General features: G+C 36.0%; 1 protein-coding gene across 1 annotated transcript in view; it reads left to right on the forward strand.

Annotated features, from left to right (window-relative positions):
• The window catches only part of LOC121476478 (glutamate carboxypeptidase 2), a 66,081-nt gene that overhangs the window by 20,505 nt on the left and 23,544 nt on the right, over positions 1 to 22,032 (forward strand). The window contains exons 5-11 of the mRNA XM_041730528.1: positions 3,321 to 3,446; positions 4,300 to 4,486; positions 7,978 to 8,071; positions 14,420 to 14,518; positions 14,803 to 14,888; positions 16,430 to 16,549; positions 18,731 to 18,813. Of these exons, the coding sequence (XP_041586462.1) occupies positions 3,321 to 3,446; positions 4,300 to 4,486; positions 7,978 to 8,071; positions 14,420 to 14,518; positions 14,803 to 14,888; positions 16,430 to 16,549; positions 18,731 to 18,813 (795 nt within the window). The remainder of the gene's footprint in view (positions 1 to 3,320; positions 3,447 to 4,299; positions 4,487 to 7,977; positions 8,072 to 14,419; positions 14,519 to 14,802; positions 14,889 to 16,429; positions 16,550 to 18,730; positions 18,814 to 22,032) is intronic.

The raw sequence follows: 22,032 nt of genomic DNA on the forward strand, positions 1-22,032 counted from the left end.
CAGGCTCCATGCAGGGAACCCGACATGGGACTCCATCCCAGGTCTCCAGGACCACACCCTGGGCCGAAGGTGGCGCTAAACCACTGAGCCACCCGGGCTGCCCACAAAGCTTTTTTCTAAGTGACAGTGACAACTTGTGTTTGTGAAGTGCCCAGAGGAATATCAGTCACGCTTGTTTTCATTTTCAAAGTATACTGTCATGTTTCAACTAATGTCTTCTCCAGTCCCTTCTCCATCATAATTTGTCTTGTGAGGATTGCAGTTTTATCAACATAGAGCCACAATTTACATGTATTTAAGGACGTGGTCACCCAAAGTTAGTGATACTGAATTAGGGATAAATTTCAAGCGAAATTTGAAATTTCGATACTAAAATTTGAAATTTGAAATTTGATACTAAAACGAAATTTGCTGAAATCAGATTGGTTAATAACTCTCTAGTCACAGAATGATAGTGAGCTCCAGAGAGGCCTGACAATTATAAATTGGACATATAGTACTGTCATTAATATTGCATTAATATTGGATTCCTTGAGGAAGAAATAGAAGAACTAAATATTGCATTGCTTGAGGAAGAAATATAAGAGCAAAAAGTAATCCCTTTACTGAAGCAAAGATTCAAATACCGCCTGCTCAGGAGACTTTTCCTCTTTTCATTTAAAATTGCATGCACCCATGTACTAATTTACTCTTTGCCTCTTCAACCTTGAAAAAATTTTCTACAGCACTCATCACTTTTTAATATACTGTATAATTTACTTAGTTATTACTTTTATTATTATCTTATCTTTCTGCATTTCACATGAATGTAAGTTCCTCCAAGGACAGGGATTTGCTGAATCCCTAGTTTGTAGAACACTGTGGAGTCCATAAGGATACATTTTCAACAAATTTGTCAAAAGAATCCCAGAAGTAGCTTAGAAACAAATTTATTTTGGTATCTGTCATAAATTTGTTGTGAACATGCTATGAGAAATTAGCCACATAGGGAAACAATAAAAATAAAATAAAATTATAGGATACAAAAAGTTGTCCAGCATAGGGATTTCAAACTAGGAGGGGTGAAGAGTTTCCAAAGGAAGACATGAGATCATTTTAAATAAATCAGTTTCCTCTGCCAGTTTCTCAGTTCACAGTTACATTGGATTGAGAACTAGCCCATGGTCAGGTCCTGCTGGTACTTTGTCCCCACTTCCTTATTTATAATCATTATCCTCAAATGAAAGACATCTCCCATCCATCCTAAAACAATAGGAAGCATATCTCTGAGTCATAAAAATCTCTGAAGTTCTGGAAAAAGAGACAATAGTGAAAGATTCTAACAGCTGGGCAACAAGTGATTTGGCAAGTCAGATGGTTTGCAATTAGACAAAATCAGATGAGCCTAATTGAGTGTCTAGCTGACATCATTAGAATTAACTTGGATAATAGATCAGTGTGTGATTTGGGTGTTGTAACTTGGAAGGAGATTAAGTTACTTAGTGAAAATTCCATAACAAAACTTCTTTCGTTCCCATCTCAGTTTCTCAGAAATTATGTCTAAAAGCAAGAAATGTGAATAGAACTAATGTGGAGTCATGTCTCATTCTAGCTATAATTTATTCATGCAATGACCTAATGTTTTAATATCTGATAACATTAAGAGATATAGTTCAAGTAAAATTTTATGCTTTGGTATTATTTACACACATTTGTAACATTGTCAGACTCAGTTTGATACTACTAATAATTAGCTTACTCCTAAAGCATTTTCTTAGTGCATACATCCGGTCACAAGACATCGTAGAACATTCAAACTTATATATATATGTGTATATATATACACACACGCACAAATATATACACACACATATATATACACACACACAAATATTTACACACATACATATACACATACACATATATACACACACATATATGTGTGTAAGTGTGTATGTGTGTGAATTTATATATATTCTTAATCAAGGGAAGTTTGGCAGTGATCAAGAAAAGACTTCCAAGCATTCCCAGTTTCTAGGTGACAGAAATTGAAATGGAATGTAGCATGCTAGATGTTAATTAAGAAATGTTCTCTTGAGATCAGTAGTTTGTGTCAGAGGAGGGAAGGGCAGCTGGATTGAGCAGAGGGAACAGTGACTCTCACTGCCAGTTTAGAGACCGCCTCAGCTGACCTGAAGGGCAGCTCTGGAGTCAGTAGAGCCCTTCAGAACTGTCTTGGGCTGGACTAAAATGTCGAAGGCTTTATACTCCCACATGCATCAATCATGGACTGTGTGTCATCCTAGAAAGGGGCATGACTTTGAGCAGGGTGGTTGTCTGTAGCTGAAGCAATTCCTGAAGAGGCTTGGGAACTGAAGGCTGTCTGCAGAGAGCTTTCCTTGCAGTGGGAGTGAGAATGTCTTCACTCAAGGCAAATCTGGGCAGCACATCCCAATGTCCAGGATAAATATATTTTACTTTAGAGTACAAATCTCTGGGGAAAGGTGGACAAAATAGAAGCTCAAAGAGAAACAGGATGATACAATTCTGACTGAAGAGTGTCTTCCTGTATTTTTTAAATGGATGATGTTGAAGAATAAATCAGTATAGAGTGTGTATTCCTTTGGATACATACAAACATGATGTACAATTGCTTTTCAAAATATCTGTACTTATAATATGCTGGCAATTGCATTTGTTGTAGCAACTTAAGGGTATGATAAGCAATTTTAGATATTAAGTAAATATATGAAGGAGGATGTTGCTTTTCAAAATTAATTTAAGGAAGTAGGTAAGAAACTGGAGAACACTGGTCTAATCCATCAGGTCATTTGCAAATGAGAGTATTGAGACTCAGAGATGTTATGAGACTTGCACATGGTCATACTAATAATAATATGAAATCAGAGCCGTAAAGCCATTATATTACCTGACCTTTCTTCCTTACCTGGTAGTTATGGAGACCCATTTGTGAATACTTCTAAGAGAATAAAGTTCTTGTCAAGGGTTTCTTAACCTAGAGTGCCTGGACCCCTTCAAACTGCATGCCGCACTGTATATACATATAAATTTTGGGGGAAAACACTTCCATGGCATTAGAGCCACTCTAGTAGAGGCATATAAACAAAGCTTACTATTAAATTCATAACATCTCTAACTCAGCCAATTGCCTGAATTCAAGTTCATTTCTCCCTTGAATCTATTCTGTGAAGCTCATGTTTTTCTGACCCTCTTGCACCTTCTTGCCTCTTCCCTCATTCAAAGATGTGAAACAATCCTCCAGCAGAGAAACCTCCTTGTATTACATCTTACTTATACTAAGTCATTCCTGATCTCAACAGGGTGATCTAGTGTATGTTAACTATGCACAGACTGAAGACTTCTTTAAACTAGAGAGGGACCTGAAGATCAATTGCTCTGGGAAGATTGTGATTGCGAGATATGGGAAGATTTTTAGAGGAAATAAGGTAAAAATCATTTCTTTTTCCATTTTTCTAAATATAAAAAATCATTTCATATCTTTACATGTGTAGAAACACACCCATAAAACTTTCTGAGAACCATGATCCTCTCTTATTCTTGACATGCCCACGTTATGGGAAGGACACATTTACTAGTGTATAGACAGGGGTTTTAAATTGGGTCAGTGGTGTTTGGATGAATGTAGAAATTCAGGGAGAACAGAACAGATTTCTGCACACCTACAAATCATGTGTGTAGTCTACATAGAAGCATTCATTGGATTTGTTGTTGCTATCAGTATCTTTGTTTTCAATATTGTCCTTGAAGATATGTACTAAATTAAATTTTAATGTGAATTGTTATTATAGGTAATCAGAGAAACCAAATTATACATAGCAGTTTTTAAAAATTACTATCACTTGATCTGTTAATTTTTTTCTCTTTTGTGAAAACTTAAATTTCAGTCTGGCCTGTGGAGTTTACTTGCTTCTTGTGCTTCGAGACTAGTGGAAGAAACAGCAAGTACTTGCTATCAGTATTATGGACATTTTCTAAATCTCATGCTCTGAGGGATGATCCATCCCCAGAAACTCATTTTATTTTATTTTATTTTATTTTATTTATTTTATTTTATTTTATTTTATTTTATTATTTATTTTTTTCTAGAAACCCATTTTTAGAATTTGAAGTAGGAAAAAGGAAAGCCAGTTCTCTGTGAGATGTCCTTTGTTGTAGGTCTAATGATTAAAGATTGGAATAAAGTTTGGCTATTCATTTAAGTGTAATTTCAAAAAAAAAATTGATATTATCAAATCTGGAACAACCAATCTGAAATAAGAAACACATTGTGCTTTCTAGGTTAAAAACGCCCAGCTGGCAGGGGCCAAAGGAGTCATTCTGTATTCAGATCCGGCTGATTACTTTGCTCCTGGGGTAAAGTCCTATCCAGATGGTTGGAATCTTCCTGGTGGCGGAGTCCAGCGTGGGAATATCTTAAATCTTAATGGTGCAGGGGACCCTCTCACACCTGGATACCCAGCAAATGGTAAGTGGTCAGGCCTTAATCATCACAAGAAACTTAAAAACATTTTGAAGTGATTTATTAAGGGATTTCCAAATGAAGTATATCTTTTTAAAATTCTCTTTGCCTCTAAGAAGTAAGTTAGAGTTTCAAACCCTGAAAGTATTGGATTAGGTCCCTTATCTCTTATTTGGAACCCTTGTGCCTGATGGGTTTTAGAATTCAGATATTTAAAAGTAACATGGTGCTGGCAGCTGGTGGCTCAGTCAGTTAAGTGTCTGCTTTCCCCTCAGGTCATGATCCCAGGGTCCTGGGATCAAGCCCCACTTTGGGCTTCCTGCTCCGTGGGGAGGCTACTTTTTCTTTTCCCTCTGTCTGATGCTCCCCCTGCTTGTTCTCTCTCTCCTTCTCTGTCAAATAAATAAAATCCCTTTAAAAAATTAATATTAAAAAAAGTAACATGGTGCATATACCATATATTGCCTAACACCCTAGAGGCTGGGATATATAATACAGGAAGAAGGTATATTAATATTTTTGCTATAAAATTTATGAATAATCGTACTAACAGAGGTAAATAATAAATGATAAACAGTATGAATAACCACATATCTGCTCAAGTAAGATTTTGCTGTCAAATGAGTTTGCATTATATCAGGTTTTTGGTTTTTTTAAAGATTTTATTTATTTATTCATGAGAGACAGACTGAGAGAGAGAGAGAGGCAGAGACACAGACAGAGGGAGAAGCAGGTTCCATGCAGGAAGCCGGATGTGGGACTCAATTCCAGGACTCCAGGGCCACACCCTGAGTCGAAGGCAGATGCTCAACTGCGTCTGATCAGGCGTTCCTACATCAGGTTTTGATGCCAAGTAAATTTCCTCCAAATCTATGGTTTTTATAGATTTTGGATTTCCTAGTTGGAAATAGCAATAAGGAATAGCACGAAAGAAGTTTATAAACCCCCGAAATGGCACACTTAAAATACAGAGTCCAGGGGTGCCTGGGTGGCTCAGTCAGTTATGTGTCTGACTCTTGATTTCAGCTCATATCGTGATCTCATGACTGTGAGATCACGCCCTATATCTGGCTGTGCGCTCAGCACGGAGTCTGATTGAGATTCTCTGTCTCCATCTCCCTCTGCCCCTCTCCCTGCCCCCCACCGTAAACAAATAAAATCTTTTGAGAAAAATAAAGAAATAAAATACCGAGTCCAAAAAATGCTTATTGCATCTTTGCCGTATAAACACGATAGTGATAGCTTCCTAGGGGTGTTTCCTGACTGACCGCTCTTACATGTATTAAGAGCTACTGGCTTTGTAGTATTACTGCCTCTCTGCTTGACAAAGGAGGCAAGGGAGACAAGAAGGTGATCTGCCCAGATCCCCACACCACTAAATGAGGGCTTAGAATTCCACTGTAGGCAGCCTGGCTCCCAAAGCACATGCTTGTGCAAGGCCGAATGCTTCCCTGTAGAACTAGAGTTTGATCACTAACAAAGGGAACCCATTTATTTTGAATGTTTTCAGCTACTTGATAACATTTACAAAAATCTGTAATCGTTGAGTTGTGTGTGTGTGTGTTTTAAGGATTTTTATTTATTTATTTGAAAGAGAGATAGTGAGAAATAGCACGAGAAGGGACAGGGGCGAGGAGCCTGATATGGGGCTCAATCCCAGGACCCTTGGGTTATAACCTGAGCCAAAGGCAGATGCTTAGCCAACTGAGCCACACAGGCACTCCTGAGTTTTTGTGGTTTAAAACTAGTTAAGGTGTAAAACTAGTATAAAATAGGCCGTCAAAGTATCTGTGGCAGATTCCTATTTATTCTTCATCTGGTTTTTTCTGTCAAGTTGTAGACTCCTCTAAAGTTTATGTATTTTGGCTTTATAAATCTTTTTGTACACTCTCTATAGTATACTTCATAGATTTTTTAAACAATTCATATTATCCTATAATAAAATCACATAGATATACCTGAACTTCACTTACTTCTTTATTCCCAAGTTTAAAAAAAAATACAACTTGTCTTAATCTCAGTTTTACAAAGCTAAAATTATGAACGTAAAATGAACTTAACTGGGATATTTCTGTTGATTATCCTTAAATTTAAACCATAGTATTTTGGGGGGAAAATGATATCCCTATGAGGCTTACATTTATTGAACTCTCTTTTGTGTCCTATTCTTTTTTTCCTTTCCTTTTTCTTTTAGCTTTACTTTTTATTATGGAATAGTTCTGACATACAAAAAATAGACAATTACCAAAATTTTGTCAATCTTGTTTCATCTCTTTTCTTCCGTTTTTTGTTGTCACTTAGGAAAATTTTTAAATAAATTCCACATCACATATCATTATGTGGGATTTTTTACTCATAAAAAATATGCTTTTGCAATCACCTAAAGTTCTTATTAAATAATTTAAAATTTGGAGAAAAAAAGGAAAAATCACTCATATTTTTTAAATCTGAAGAAATGACAATACGTTTTTATTTTGAAAAAGTTTACATATAATAACGTGCACAGATCTTAAGAATTCAGTTCAATAAAATTTTAAAGTGCATATATCTGTATCACTCAAAATAATACTGGACATTTTCATGACTCCAGAAAGTTCCCTTTGCTCCTTTTTCTGATGAACCATTCTGATATCTCTCACCATTAATTTTGCTTTTGAACTTCATATACATGGAGTCAATGTGTATTCTTTTTTTTTTTAAGTTTTTATTTATTAGAGCATGAGCAAGGGTGGGGGCAGAGAGAGGGGGAGAAGCAGACTCTGTGGAGCACAGAGCCAGCCCATGCAGGGCTCCATCCCAGGACCCTGAGATCATGACCTGAGCCTAAGGCAGATGCTTAACTGAGCAACCCAGGTACCCCTAGTGTATATACTTTTGTACTTTGCTGCTTTTATTCAGTATAATGATTTGAGATTTATCTGTATTATTGTGTGTACTAGTAGTTTGTTCCTCTTTATTGCTAAGTAGAATTCTACTCTGGGCATATACTACAGATTGTTGGTTTGTTTTTAAATGGAATGTTGCATTAATTTGTGTGTTATCTTTGCACAACGTCCAGGCTAATCTCCGTATTGTTCCAAATTTAGTATATGTGCTGCACCAGATTGTTTATTCCTGCTCTTGTTGACAGACATTTGCACTATGTTCTGTGTTTGGCTGCCCAAATTCAGCTGCTATGAACAACTTGTACACGTCTTTTTGTGGACATATATTTTTCTCTTCCTTGGGGAAATACCTAGGGAAGTACTTGCTGTGTCTGAGTGCACAATTCTGTTTAACCTTAGTTTTTGAAAGAATTATCCAAAGTGACTGAATAGTTTTATACTTTTGCAAGGAATGTAGGAGAGTTTCAGTTGCCCCACATACTCACTAACATTTGAAACTTTTTATTTTAACGGTTATAGTTAGTGAGGTATAAGGATGTGTTTAAGGTGATGTACAGAAAAACTTTTGAAAGGGACTAAATTTTTACTAACATACATTCACCTCTTTTTCAGAGTATGCTTATAGACGTGAAGTCACAGAGGCTGTTGGTCTTCCGAGTATTCCTGTTCATCCGATTGGATACAATGATGCACAGAAACTCCTGGAGTAAGTTTGTAAGAAGCAAACAGATGGCTGTTTGAGTATTTTCCTTTACTGGCAGTCTTCAACTATTGGCAATATTCAACATCTGAATATTTTGTCAGTATTCAGAAATGCTGAAATTCCCTTAGATGGTAGAACCTACAATTTTATCACCATTTTAAAGAATAGTGGTTCTGTTCTGGAATTTGCATTACATAGTGGTATCCAGTGTGTGTCATGAAAATGAGACTTTCACTTCTCCAACTGCCCAGGGCATGAGTGATCTGTGGCTCCAGCTACTGTGCTTTGAAATCCACCACCCTGTTTGTGTAAAGGCCATGCTTCCCAAAGGTGTTCCCAGTCAATGACTGGTTGCAGCGGGAACATTAAAACAGGCCCATTACTGGAAGGCACAGGGCTCCTCTCATGGGAGACTTTGGCTCAGGATTCCACAGCAGGCTTGCCCAGCTCAATGCCACCACCCACCACCCTTTTCTTCCTTCCCTTTCTCCTTTACCCTATATGAGACCTGTATTGCAGTCTGTTAGCTTTATCAGCCTTGCCTCCCCACTCCCCCTAAACCCTCGCTATTTCTCTCACAGGCTTTTCCCCTAAGAAATCTCTTACTCATCTAATCCTCCTGTTGGCTACGACTTGGGTAACCTCAGATAATACACTGTGAAAGCTATCCCATTTTATTTCCACCTCTATTCCTCTTCCCCCTCTGATTTCCTGACATTTGAACCCTCCCCCTCTCCTGCCCTGCGTTCTCCCATCTGCATGTCCCTTCTTGTCCAGTCTCCTTTGGGAAGGAGAGAGGATGTCTTCTCTGTCAGTAGAATTGTGAGAGAAGCGTCTGGCTTGTTAGTAACTTTTCTTATTTGAGTTTAAAGTATTCTTAATCATTTTATTCCAGGCTCCATAAGAAGCCTTTTTTTTTTTTTTAAAGATTTTCTTTATTTATTCATGAGAGACAGCGAGTGAGAGGCAGAGACAAAGGCAGAATGAGAAGCAGGCTCCCCATGGGGAGCCCAATGTGGGACTTGATCCCAGGACGTGGGATCATGACCTGAGCGGAAGGCAGACGCTCAACCACTGAGCCACCCAGGTGTCCCCTCCATAAGAAGACTTTTTATATTTTATTTTTATTTTTTAAGACTTTTTATGACCTAATTCAATGCCCTCCTTTTACAGTTTAGGAGGCTGACATTCAGAGAAGTGGCGGGATCTGTCCCATTTAATGGCAGATTAAGGAATAGCACCTTGGTCTCTTATTTTTGGGCTCTTAGCATTACCACATGGGTTAGAATTCAGGATCCAGGCACAACATTTGAGGGTGTCATGGACTACGTGTATGTCTAAGCATCTTTATAAATAAAGTCTAAATATTCATGATATTTTTAAAAGATAAAGTGATTGTAACATTATTTATAGTAGTGAAAAACTATAAATAACACAAATCTTCAATAATTGGTAAATAGCCAAATACATCACTGGCTGTGATAGTGCATGGAGCCATTAAAATGTATGTTGTATGAGAATGTTTAGAGATGTGGAAACACATTTATGCCACTAAGTGAAAATGGCAGATTTATCTATCTATCTAGATACACACAGATATGTCTAAAGATAGATATTAAGTTTTTAGAGAGAGTAATCTCAATTATGCAAAAGTTTTCTTTAAAAATGAACCTGTAATATCTTTGTAATTAGAAAAAGAATGCATGGAGGGAGAGAAGGAAAGATCATATGGAATCGACTTGAGGTATATTTAATTATGTCTACCATTTGACTGCTCTGATTAACTAGGTCAGTGTCGGCTATGTCCTAAATGTGTGCTAGAATTACTTGATTGGAAAAAAAATCACAAATGCAGTTTACCTCTTATGTATTTAAGTCAGCTTCTTTAAGCTGTCTTATAAATGTAATCACTATTAGTAGCATAACTTCTATGGAAAAGTGTATTGTGCATTGAAAACACCATAATTAAAAATGAACTTTAGAAGCACAATTTACTTGGAAGTAGGAGATGATCTTTATATGTTAAAAGCAGGAAAACAACTTCTATTTCTTTTTTTTAAAAAAAAATTATTTTTATGTAATTTCTACACCCACCATGGGGCTCAAACTCATGGAGAGTTTATGGAGATGGAGATGGAGAGTTGCATGCTCCACCATCTGAGCCAGCTGGGAGCCCCTTCTATTTCATCTTCCATACTTTCTAAGATATTGTGAAATATTCTATACGACTGGAATTTAGTCTTATAAATTTTTTTTTCAAAGAACATATAATTTGTTTATGAATTTCACTGTGCAGATTTACTTCCTTTGCACATTTGCACACTTACGTGAGGAGCATGCTCCTTGTCCTTGACAGTCAATTCCCAGATGCCCACAAACGATTAGCCATTTCGCAGTAGGTATTAATTAGAAAAGATGGTGTTCTACAAGTTGGATACATCATAAAATGGAAGTTTCTTTTTTTTTTTTTAAGATTTTATTTATTTATTCATGAGAGACACACAGAAAGAGGCAGAGACTTAGGCAGAGGGAGAAGCAGGCTTCTTGCAGGAAGCCTGACGTGGGACTTGATCTCTGGACCCGAGATCAGGCCCTGAGCCAAAGGCAGATGCTGAACCACTGAGCCACTCAGGCATCCCAAAATGGAAGTTTCTTAATAAATACGTGAGAAGATGAAGAGAGATGTAAGTCATATAATGGCCCAAGAATGCTGAGAATTTCAATAAAAAGTTGATGAGATGTGAGTTTTAGTAAAGTAAAACCACAATTACTTGGAGGGAGAGGGATTCCTATCTATATAGAAGGGAATGTGATTATATGGTTTTTATTTGCCTCCCTAGGTAACTACTAGGATTATGATAGCAACACCAACAATAATGACAATAATAATAGCATCTGTCAGACTATTATTTTTCAATTTTGTTAATCTGGTCAAAGAATCAACTTTTGGTATCATGGATTTTCTCTATTTGTTCCTCTATTCTGTATTTAATTATTTTTGTTACAGTCTTTATTGTTTTCTTTCTTATGCTGGATACAAGTTTGGTCTGCCTTTATTGTCCAGTTTTTTAAGGTAGAAGACTTGTTTATTGATTTAATGTCTTTCTACTTCTTAAATATGGATGTTTACAGCTATACATTTCTCTCTAAGCACTGCTTTAGCTGCATCCCCTAAGTTTTGATATGTTATGTCTTCATTTTCATTCATCACCAAGTATTTTCTAATTAGTCTTGTGATTTTTTTCTTTCAGCGGTTGGGTATTTAAGAGACAGCTGTTTGATTTACATATATTTGCATATTTCCACAATTCCATCTGTTACTGATTGCCAAATTGTTTTTTGTGGTTGGATTAATAAACAGATTATATAATTAATAAAAAGGTTAAATGATATCAGCCATTTAAATTTATTTAGACTTATTTCACAGCCTAATATATAGTCTATTCTGACAGAATGTTCCATGTGCATTTGAGAAGAACATGTATTCAGTTATTGACAAAGTGTTCCATATGTACCACATGACATTTCTGGCTTGCCAGCTTCTTTACCTCCAAATCTGGGGTAGATAAGCCAAAAAGGAAACTGAGGGAACTCACCACTGTCTTTTTTTGTATCCTGGGGTCTCAAGCTAGTTTTGTTCTATTCTCTCCACCCTTCAGAACCTAATGTTTGTCTTCTATGTCCATATGGTCCAGAGAATTTAGTTGTACTTAGCAGGAAGAATAGGGTAAAGCACATATCTATCTTTCCAGAAGCAGTCTTTTCCTTCTCAAGCTTCTGTCATGGTACCCTAATCATATTATACCCCAGCCAAAACAATCACCATGCCTGACACTTGCTCTATACTTTTCTGCATCTGTACCTCTTTATAAAATACTTTGTATCTGGAATGCTTGTCACATCATCTTCCATGCCCAGATCTTAGCACATCCTTTAAAATTCAAACAAATAAAACTTCTAGAAAGTTGTTCATGATCCCACAAGCTAAATCTAGCTTTCTTTTTTTTATATTCCTTAGAACTTTCTCTATCATTTGTCTTGCTTTGTTTTATATCATAGTTGGCTTTATATGTATCTTCTGATTAACTTTTGACTAAACTCCTTGGTAGAACCACCATGTCACGTACATATTTGTGTTCCTTAGTGGGTATAACACATTATCTTGAGCATTGTAGACAATAAATCTTTGCAAATGGAACAATAAAAATAAATTTGCTATAAAGATATAGACTTTATTTTATTTTATTTTATTTATTAAAGATTTTTATTTATTTATTCATGAGAGACACAGAGAGAGAGAGCGAGAGAGAGAGAGAGAGAGACACAGGCAGAGGGAGAAGCAGGCTCCATGCAGGGAGCCTGATGTGGGACTCGATCCTGGGACCCCAGGATCACACCCTGGGCTGAAGGCAGGCACTAAACTGCTGAGCCACCCAGGTATCCCCAAGATATAGATTTTAAATGCAATAATGTTTATACATATTTATTGAGCATCTACTATCAAATCTTTTCAGAGACATTTTCAAAATTTACTTATATTTCCTGAAATTTTTGTGATTTGAAAGTTTAATATTCAACTTTTTAATTTTCTTAAAATCTATGTTTTATTTATAGAGCGAGTAAGTATCTAAAGAAGTTTGTATCTCTATTATCTCCACAACATCTTTTGACTAGTACGTCTATTCTCCATAGATGTGTGATATTTCCTAAATTGATACATTAGATTCTTACATACAGCTATTATATTCTGTTCCAGTTATCTGCTTACTTCTTGTGGAGCACTATAATTTCATCTCTTTATTTTATTATTTTGTGGGACTCTGGACTATTACCTTCCTTATGTTATAATACACAATTGACTTTAATTCATGATGAATTTACATTCTTTTGTTTTTCATATTTTTATTTTGAAAAGGAAATACATTTACACAGTTCAAAATTCAGAAGAGTATACAGTAAAAGGTTTCTGTCTTTACCCATTCACACCAAAAGCCATTAGCATTGTTAACCTACAATATATCAATATAGTATTATTTAATGTATAGTCAAGGATAGGTATATTTTTCTTCACTTGTGTTCTGCAATATTTTTGCATATTTAATAGTTTGCTGTTTTGACTGATTATGCTTTCTACCAAGGTAAAATGCCTCTTGATGTTACTTGATGCTCTTTATGTGAAATTTTATTATAAATTTATTACAAGTTTATGTGTAATTTTATTAAAACAAATTTTATATAGTATGTTACTTGAAAATATTGTTAGCCAAGCTCCTTAGTGAGAGAGGGAAAAAAGTAAGCATTTACTCTCTGATAGAGCATTTTAAAACAGAATATTACTTATAATTAGTTTTCTATGAGAAGATAACCTAATCGATTGTTTTAACATTATGTGTGCAGTAGATTCTAGGTCAAGTAGAACTAATCACATTTCCTCAAATAGGCAGGCAGGGAACAGCAGTTGTGTGTAGGCACAGAACAAAGGAGGAGGTGCAGAGCGTGCTCCACTGTAAAGCCTAGGGTGCGTGGGGGTTTATGATGACAGATCATAAAAGATAGATTGATCTTCCCATCCTCTTAATTTCCCCTTGAACCACATTCCTTTATTTGCTGCAATTTTGCAAGGGTACATTTGGTTTCTGTGCCCAAATCACGAAAAAGTCCATCAGTGCTCTTAACAGAGTAAAGGCAGATACGTTGTAGTATACCACAAGAATCCCTTTGTTCCATAAACATTATCATATTATATTCCTCAGTCACCTGCTGAGAAGTAACTGGGGTTAGTGGCATAGACTGGCTGGTCTGCCTGAATCCTTTTACCTTTTTAAATTACAAAAGAAAACAACATGAAACTTTTAGGACCTGTTGATTGACGTGAAATCCTTTCCTTTGCTCTTCTTTGCTCCCTAATAGATACCTATGAAAGCACTTTGTGATAGATGACAATATGGGGATATATTGATCAGTGGGGAAATGACAAAATAGAAAATCCCAGGCTTTGACATCAGAGCTCTTCCTCAGAGAGTGCCCTGGAAAGAACTTTTAAACTGGCTTTCTGTTAGAATCTGGGAACGCAAAGTCTGGATTCTTAGCAAATATTTGACCCTCAGCTATACCACATACCAGCAGCACAACTTAAGTCCTGTTACCTATCTCTCTAAGCCTCATGCCTCATATCTTTGAACTGAGAGTAATAGTAGCTCCCACCTCATAAGAGTCGCAGTAAGGGGTAAATGGCATTTCCCTGACTCATGGAAGCTGTTATGAGCTGGCACTCAAGAAAGTGAGCTTATTGACATTTTAACTTTTAGCTCCAGAGTTTTCCTCCAGCTAATAATACTTTGTGTTCAATAGGAAAATGGGTGGGGCAGCACCACCAGATAGCAGCTGGAAAGGAGGTCTCCAAGTGCCCTACAATGTCGGACCTGGCTTCACTGGAAACTCTTCTACACAGTTAAGAGACTATTTTTATTGCAACTTCCTTTCAGGGGAGAAAAACTTTCTCAAAAAAAAAAAAAAAAGAAAAAACAATTATAGGCGATAACTGGAAAAGTACTATATATCTAGTACCAGCAGGAAACAAAACCATAGGTTTTAGAGGGGAATACAGTTACGTATTGCACAGCTGGACAATGGAATTCTTGCATTGTGTTCATTTAGAAACTTAAGGTTAAACAAAATTGTGAGTGGCAGTGTTAACCAGTGTTTTCAGAATGTGTCCTCTATTTCTGCATTAGAAAAGTCAAGATGCACATCCATTCTAACAACAAAGTGACAAGAATATACAATGTGATTGGAACTCTCCGAGGAGCAGTAGAACCAGGTAAATTAATCATTTGTTCAGCAAATATTGATTGAGCAGTTCTTCTGAGCCAGGTACTGCTCTGAGCTCTGGGAATGTAGGGTAACAAAGCACAGCAATTCTTCCTTGATGGAATTTACATAAACACAAGATACATGAATATGAGGTGATTTTGTATTGTGATAAATGTTGGAAGAAAAGTAAATGTAGGGCTGAGTTAGTTAGATGCCCAGGATTAGTTAATGTTGAGCTGTGCATGCTTCAATGAAAGGATCAATGGGGAGGAAGGTCAGGGAGAGATCATTTTTAGGTATTTTCTCTGAGCTTTCTGGATTTGTTTACCACATATTTTGCTTGAGGAAATATCTTCATGATAGCTACAAGTTATCTATATAAAAGATAACACTCAGAAAATTAAGGTAAACTTGGGGTTCCTGGGTGGCTCAGTCAGTTAAGCATCCCACTCTTATTTCGGCTCACGTCTTGATCTCAGGGTCATGAGATCAAGCCCCAAGTTGGGCTCCAGGGTCAACTTAAGATTTTCTCTCTCCCTCTGCCCCTGCCCTCCAAACCCCACTCATGTGTGCTCATTCTCTAAAAAACTTAAAAAAAAAAAAAAAGAAAGAAAGAAAAAAAAAGAAAATTAAGTTAACCTTGAATTAATGGATCCTTTGCAGAATTTTCTTTTACATTGAAGTTAATGAGATATATAGACACATGATTTCCACAGAATTTCAGATGACCGAAAGGTTCATACATTTTATAAATAGCCTTACTTCATTATGTTTTGATCCCTTAGAAATTATGGTTATAAATGTTACCAACAGGCATATGGTTAAATCACATATTTTTCTTAGAAGCAGTCATTGCTTTCTTTCAGGAACAAAGAATATTGGTATACTTTCAGTGAGTATGAAATAACATATAAAAGGCAATTCATTGAATCTTTCCAAGTACCTCTTTTTGCTGGCTCTGTATTAGTCATGAGGGATAGAGGGATAAAATGAAGACATGGAGATATGGACAAAAAGCCATATGTTCAAGTGTGGTAACTGCTTTGCAAGATATAATAGGATTGCTCTGAGAGCTGGATATTTGAAGCAATTCTGTCCCCGATAGAAGCTACTAAAGAGTTACAGAGCGGGGAAACTGTTGAGCAGTACCTTGAAAATTGACTAGAAGGAGTAGAAGGGGAGAACTTACTATGTGACTACTATGCTCTCCCACTCTGAAAATACTGGAAGCAAAGTGATATGTAGATAAGAGAGGAGTAACAGAGAATTATAAAGAGGTGGATAGAATAATTTCTGTTCTTCTATACTTATCATTACTTACATACTTATGATTGCTATCATAAACTGAAGTATACCCCTGCTTATCACATTCATGTTTTCTTCATACATCAGTATCAGAACAAAATAGAATATTTACACAAATCTTCAGGAGCCTTGGTGTCTTTCTTTGAGTCGTGAGTGCTCTGTGTTTAGATACTCTTGAGTCATTTGCAGTTTGCTCTGTTATTGACCTGGAATGACAAGTAATTTTGCAATGATGCTTTCTAGACAGATATGTCATTCTTGGAGGTCACCGTGACTCATGGGTGTTTGGTGGCATTGACCCTCAGAGCGGAGCAGCTGTTGTTCATGAAATTGTGAGGAGTTTTGGAACACTGAAAAAAGAAGGTAATATAAAGAGAAAGTAAAAATATCAACCTCTCTGAATCTCAGGCTATAGTCCTCTGTAAAGTGTGTAGAATTACCACCTTCTCACAAGATTGTGTGCAGGGTCACCTGAGAGGGTATGTGCAAAGTATACCATCTTCGTAGCATCAATTACTTAGTAATACATACTAGCATAGAACAGCTTTCAATAACTAGTGGCTATCTTACTCAAGTGGGTTAGTTAACTATACTGTTTGTTTATTTTTGATTATTTATAGAGTAATGTTTACATTATTGATATTCATAAGAGCATAATCTGAAATAAACGAATTCTGTTGTTAGGGGTCACTCTTAACAACAAAGAAGGTGGAGATGGGTTTCTTCACAGGAGAGGACAAGCCAAAATTATGTCATAGGCTAACGTGTCCTGATCAGGGAACTGTGAGTAGAGGTTCCCTGGGCCCTTCTTGCCTCACACATAAGGTCAAGTGTACTACGTAAGCGAGGAGATGGACGGTTTCTCAGAAGAGTACTGGTCTCGCTGGCTAGCAGGATTCTCAAAAGCTTGACGTTTGCATTCCCACACCCTCAGCCATGGTTTGCTCTACAAAGATTTAGATTTATACTCCTAGCACCATTGCTCCAATCATTTTAGAATCTTCCTATGAAAACAAAGATAAAATTTAGATCAAATGGCTGCTTTTTAAACATAAATACACATTGAAAGAGGAAAATCCAGTCTGTTTACTGACCTGCAAATGAGGGTTTGGGGCTGGAAATGTGATCCATGTTTTTTTTTAGCAACAATAAAAACAGTGGCAGAAATATGTTAAGTTTGCATGGTAGTTGTTTTCTCAGAGAACCAGTGTTTTCATGTTATCTATTTTGAACTCCTAGCAACTAGGGAGTTGCTATTTCTGTTCTCATTTCACAAATAAGCTAATCAAGGTTTATAGAATCCAGGTGTGTAGCTAATATGTTGTGTAGCTAGTGTGTTGTGTAGCTAGTGTGTTGTGTAGCTAGTTTGTGGCAAAGTCAGAGAACCAGGGATTAAACTCAAATTTCTGGCTACCAGTCCATGAAACCGTGTCTCTCCTTAAAGCAAAATGTAAAGGGGCTCTATTCTTTTTTCCCCACAGCTCTCTTACATTTTAAGAACACAGAATTATGAAGGCTTGAGTCTACATAGCTCATGAATTCGCTAGTGTTTAATATTAGTGCAAAAACTGTCACGATTTTGTAATAAGATTCCCTCTGATGAGTACAAAACATCACAGTGACAATGATAGCATGCCAAAAGAATGCAGTGATAAGGAATAACAGCTTATAGAAAGTTTGAATAATATCATGAACAAACTTGGCAAAAATAAAATATTGGACTCAGCTGTAGGGATAAACATTTTTACTGAGCACAAATGAGCTATTTACTGAAATAATGACAAGCTTTTGGAGCACGTACGAAGTGCTGCATTTGTAAACATGACTCCATGCAATCTTCCCAAAAATCAGTAGTATTTTCATCTTTACTTTGCTACTCCTGGCATACAGATGAAGGAAAGATCACTTCCTCTTGGTCATACTGCTAGTAAGTGAAAGAACTGGGAATTGCAATTTGATCTTTCTTAAACTCCAAGATCAGTGTTTATAACTCACAGCCATATCATCTCCTTGTTGAGTGATGCTGAATTATTGTAGCAGCCACAGATATTGGTCCTGCTAACTGAGCTTCTGTTGATGAATTCTGTCAGAGAATGGAGTGAAATCACACAACCAGCTGACATTGAACAATTGTTTGTGTGATGCCAGAACGTGGAAGAGCTGTAAGGAATTTTCTCTCAGTCCTATCTGCTCTCAGAACACAGACCACATCTAGCACTTTCTTCTTTCACTCCGGACAGCTGCCGAGCCCAGATGGGTGCCTGTGTGTATCCAATCATTATACACAAATTAGAATATTATGACCTCACACAATTTTTGCTATGTCTACATTTTCCCCCTTTTCAGTGCAAATGTGCTCCTTTGTATTGACCGATCAGCTTTAAAATCTCATGAAAGGAAGTTATATAAGTAAAAATGCTCACCACAGTTCACCTTTCCTAAACAACCAGTGAAGTTTTAGTGTTGTTTTTCTGTTGAGTTTTACAATGTCTTAGATATATTATACATTTTTCCAGCATTTATGTGTATACACATGTATTTTAGGATGGAGACCTAGAAGAACAATTTTGTTTGCAAGCTGGGATGCAGAAGAATTTGGGCTTCTTGGTTCTACTGAGTGGGCAGAGGTTAGTTGATAATTTGCTACAATATAAATTTTCATAATAACAAGGCAGTTAGGACTTAATTCTCAAGGATGTAAAAATAACAAGTGATTTCAGAGAGAACATATTCAGACTTTTTTTTCCAAAATCTGAAACAACACCCGTTGTTCAAAAATGACAATCTCTTTGTATTAGAGAACTGTTTTGTTTGAACTTTTGAAGCCACTTAATGTCTAATGTCAATTGTCAAAATAATTTATCTTCACTTTCTGGGAGTGTGATAGTAAATAAGTAATTTCACTAGAAACCAAACATCAAAATTAAATAACACGTTTCTATTGCCCTTTCCAAATTAGCTCCAAAGCTAAACACATTAAAATACCCCCTTGAGCCTATATAGTAAGGTATACCTTTCACATTTATGTTTCCTCTATGACTGACTCTAAATTAGATCATGGTAAAAATGAGGAAGAAAGTCTCACTGCAGAATATTTGATAGGCCCCTTTAAAAGTAATTTTACCTCTACACAGAAGACATGATACACAAATCAAATGGTAACCACAAATCAGAAACCAGTAGTAGACATGCAAAAAATAAAGAGAAAGGAATCTAAGTATGTCACTAGAGAAAGCCAACTAACCATGAAAGAAGAGAGCCAAGGAAGAAAAGAACAGAGGAACAGCAAAAACAACCACGAGACAAGTGACAAAATGGCAATAAGTACACATTTGTTAATAATCACTTGGAATGTAAGTGGACTAAGTCTTCCAATCAAAAGACAAAGAGTGATGGAGTGGACAAAAAAACAAGACCCATCTACATGCTGCCTACAAGAGACTCATTTTAAACTTAGAGACCCATGCAGACTGAAAGTGAGGGTATGAAGAAGCACTTATGCAAATGGATATGAAAAGAAACCTGGTGTAGCAATACTTATATTGGACAAAACAAACTTTAAAACAAAGACTGTAACAAGAGGCAAAGAAGGACACTGCATAATCATAAAAGAAATAATTCAACAAGAAGATATAATGATTCTAAATATATATGAAACCAACATGGGAGCACCCAGATATATAAATCAGTTAATAACAAATATAAAGGAACTGATAGAAATACAGTAACTAGTAGGAGACTTTGACACCCCATTTACGTCAATGGCTATATTATCCAAACAGAAGATCAAAAAGGAAATAGTGCCTTTGAATGACACTTTGGACTAGGTGGATCTAATAGATATATTCAGAACGTTCCATCCTAAAACAGTAGAATACACATTCTTTTCAAGGGTACATGGAACATTCTCCAGAAAAGATCATATATTAGGCCACAAAATACGCCTCAACAAATTAAAAAAGATTGAAGTCATACCATGCTTCTTTACTGACCACAACAGTAGGAAACTAAAAGTCAACCATAAAAAAAAAAAAATGGAAAGACCACAGATACACAGATTAAATAACATAATACTAAACTACTAAACAATAAATGGGTCAACCAAGAAATGAAACAAGAAATTGAAAAATACATGGAGACAAATGAAAATGAAAACAATATGGTCCAAAATCTTTGAGATGCAGCAAAAGTAGTCCTAAGAGGGAAGACTATAGCAATACAGGCCTATCTCAAGAAACAAGAAAAATTTCAAATAAACAACCTAACTTTACATCTAAAGAAGCAAGAAAAAAGAACAAACAAAACCCCAAGTAGGTAGAAGGAAGGGAATAATAAAGATTAGAGCATAAATAAACAAAATACAAAATAGAAAAATAATACAACAGATCAATGAAACCAGGAGCTGCTTCTTTGAAAAGGAAACAAAATTGCTAAAGTTTTAGCTTTATAAAGCTACAAAGTTTATAAAGCTGATAAAAGTTTAGCTAAACTCATAAAAAAAAGGACTTACATAAAATCAGAAATGAAAGAAAAATAACACCACCACAGAAACACAAAAGATTATAATGAAAAGTTGTATGTGCCAACAAACTGGACAACCTAGAAGAAATGGATACATTCTTAGAAACATGTAATTTACCAAAACTGAATCAGGAAGAAACAGGAGATTTGAATAGACCAATTACCAGCAATGAAATTGAACCAGTAATCAAAAAATTCCTGACAAACAAAAGTCCAGGACTGGAGGGTTTCACAGGTGAGTTCTATAAAAAAGTTAAAGAATTAATACATACTCTTTTCAAACTAATTTAAAAAAAAAACAGAAGAGGAAAAAAAAATAGAAGAGGAAAGAAAACTTCCAAATTCATCCCATGATACCAACAGTACCCTGATACCAAGATCAGATAAAGACACGACACAAAAAGAGGACTACAAGCCAATATCTCTGATGAACATAGATGCAAAAATCCTCAACTGAATCCAACATACCTTTAAAGAATCATTCACTACAATTAAGTGTGATTTAATCCTTGCATGGTTCAATATTTGCAAATCAATCAATATGTTACATCACATCAGCAAGAGAAAGCATAAAAACCATATAATCATTTCAATAGATGCAGAAAAAGCTTTTGACAAAGTACTATGTCCATTCATGATGAAAACCTTCAACACCGTAGGTTTATAGGGAACATACCTCCACGTAATAAAGGCCATATATGAAAACCCACAGCTGACATCATATGCTATAGTGAAAATCTGAGAGCTTTCCCCCCTAAGGTCAGGACAAGACAGGGATGTCCACTTTCACCAGTTTTATTCAACATAGTACTGGAAGTCCTAGCCACAGCAATCAGACAAAAGAAAGGAATAAAAGGCATCCAAATCGGTAAGGAAGAAGCAAAGCTTTCACTATTTGCAGATGGCATGATACTATATATATAGGAAACCCTAAATTCCACCAAAAACTACTAGAACTTATAAGTTGCCAGATACACAATCAGTTAGGTTGTGGGATACAAAATCAGTATGCAGAAATCTGTTGCATTTCTGTACACTAATAGTGAAGGAGCAGAAAGAGAAATGAACAAAACAATCCCATTTACAATTGTTCCACAGATAACAAAATTCTAGGAATCAACTTAACCATAGAGATGAAAGACTTGTATTCTGGAAACTTTAAAATATCGATTAAAAAAAATTGAAGATGATGCAAACAAATGGAAAGACATTCTATGTTCATGGATTCAGAGAGAAAATATTGTTAAAATGTCCATACTACCCAAAGCAATCTATAGAGTTAATGCAAATCCTACCCAAATATCAACAGCATTTTTCATAGAACT

The sequence above is a fragment of the Vulpes lagopus genome, chromosome 15 (assembly GCF_018345385.1).
Source record: "Vulpes lagopus strain Blue_001 chromosome 15, ASM1834538v1, whole genome shotgun sequence".
NCBI classification, from domain to species: Eukaryota; Metazoa; Chordata; class Mammalia; order Carnivora; family Canidae; genus Vulpes; species Vulpes lagopus.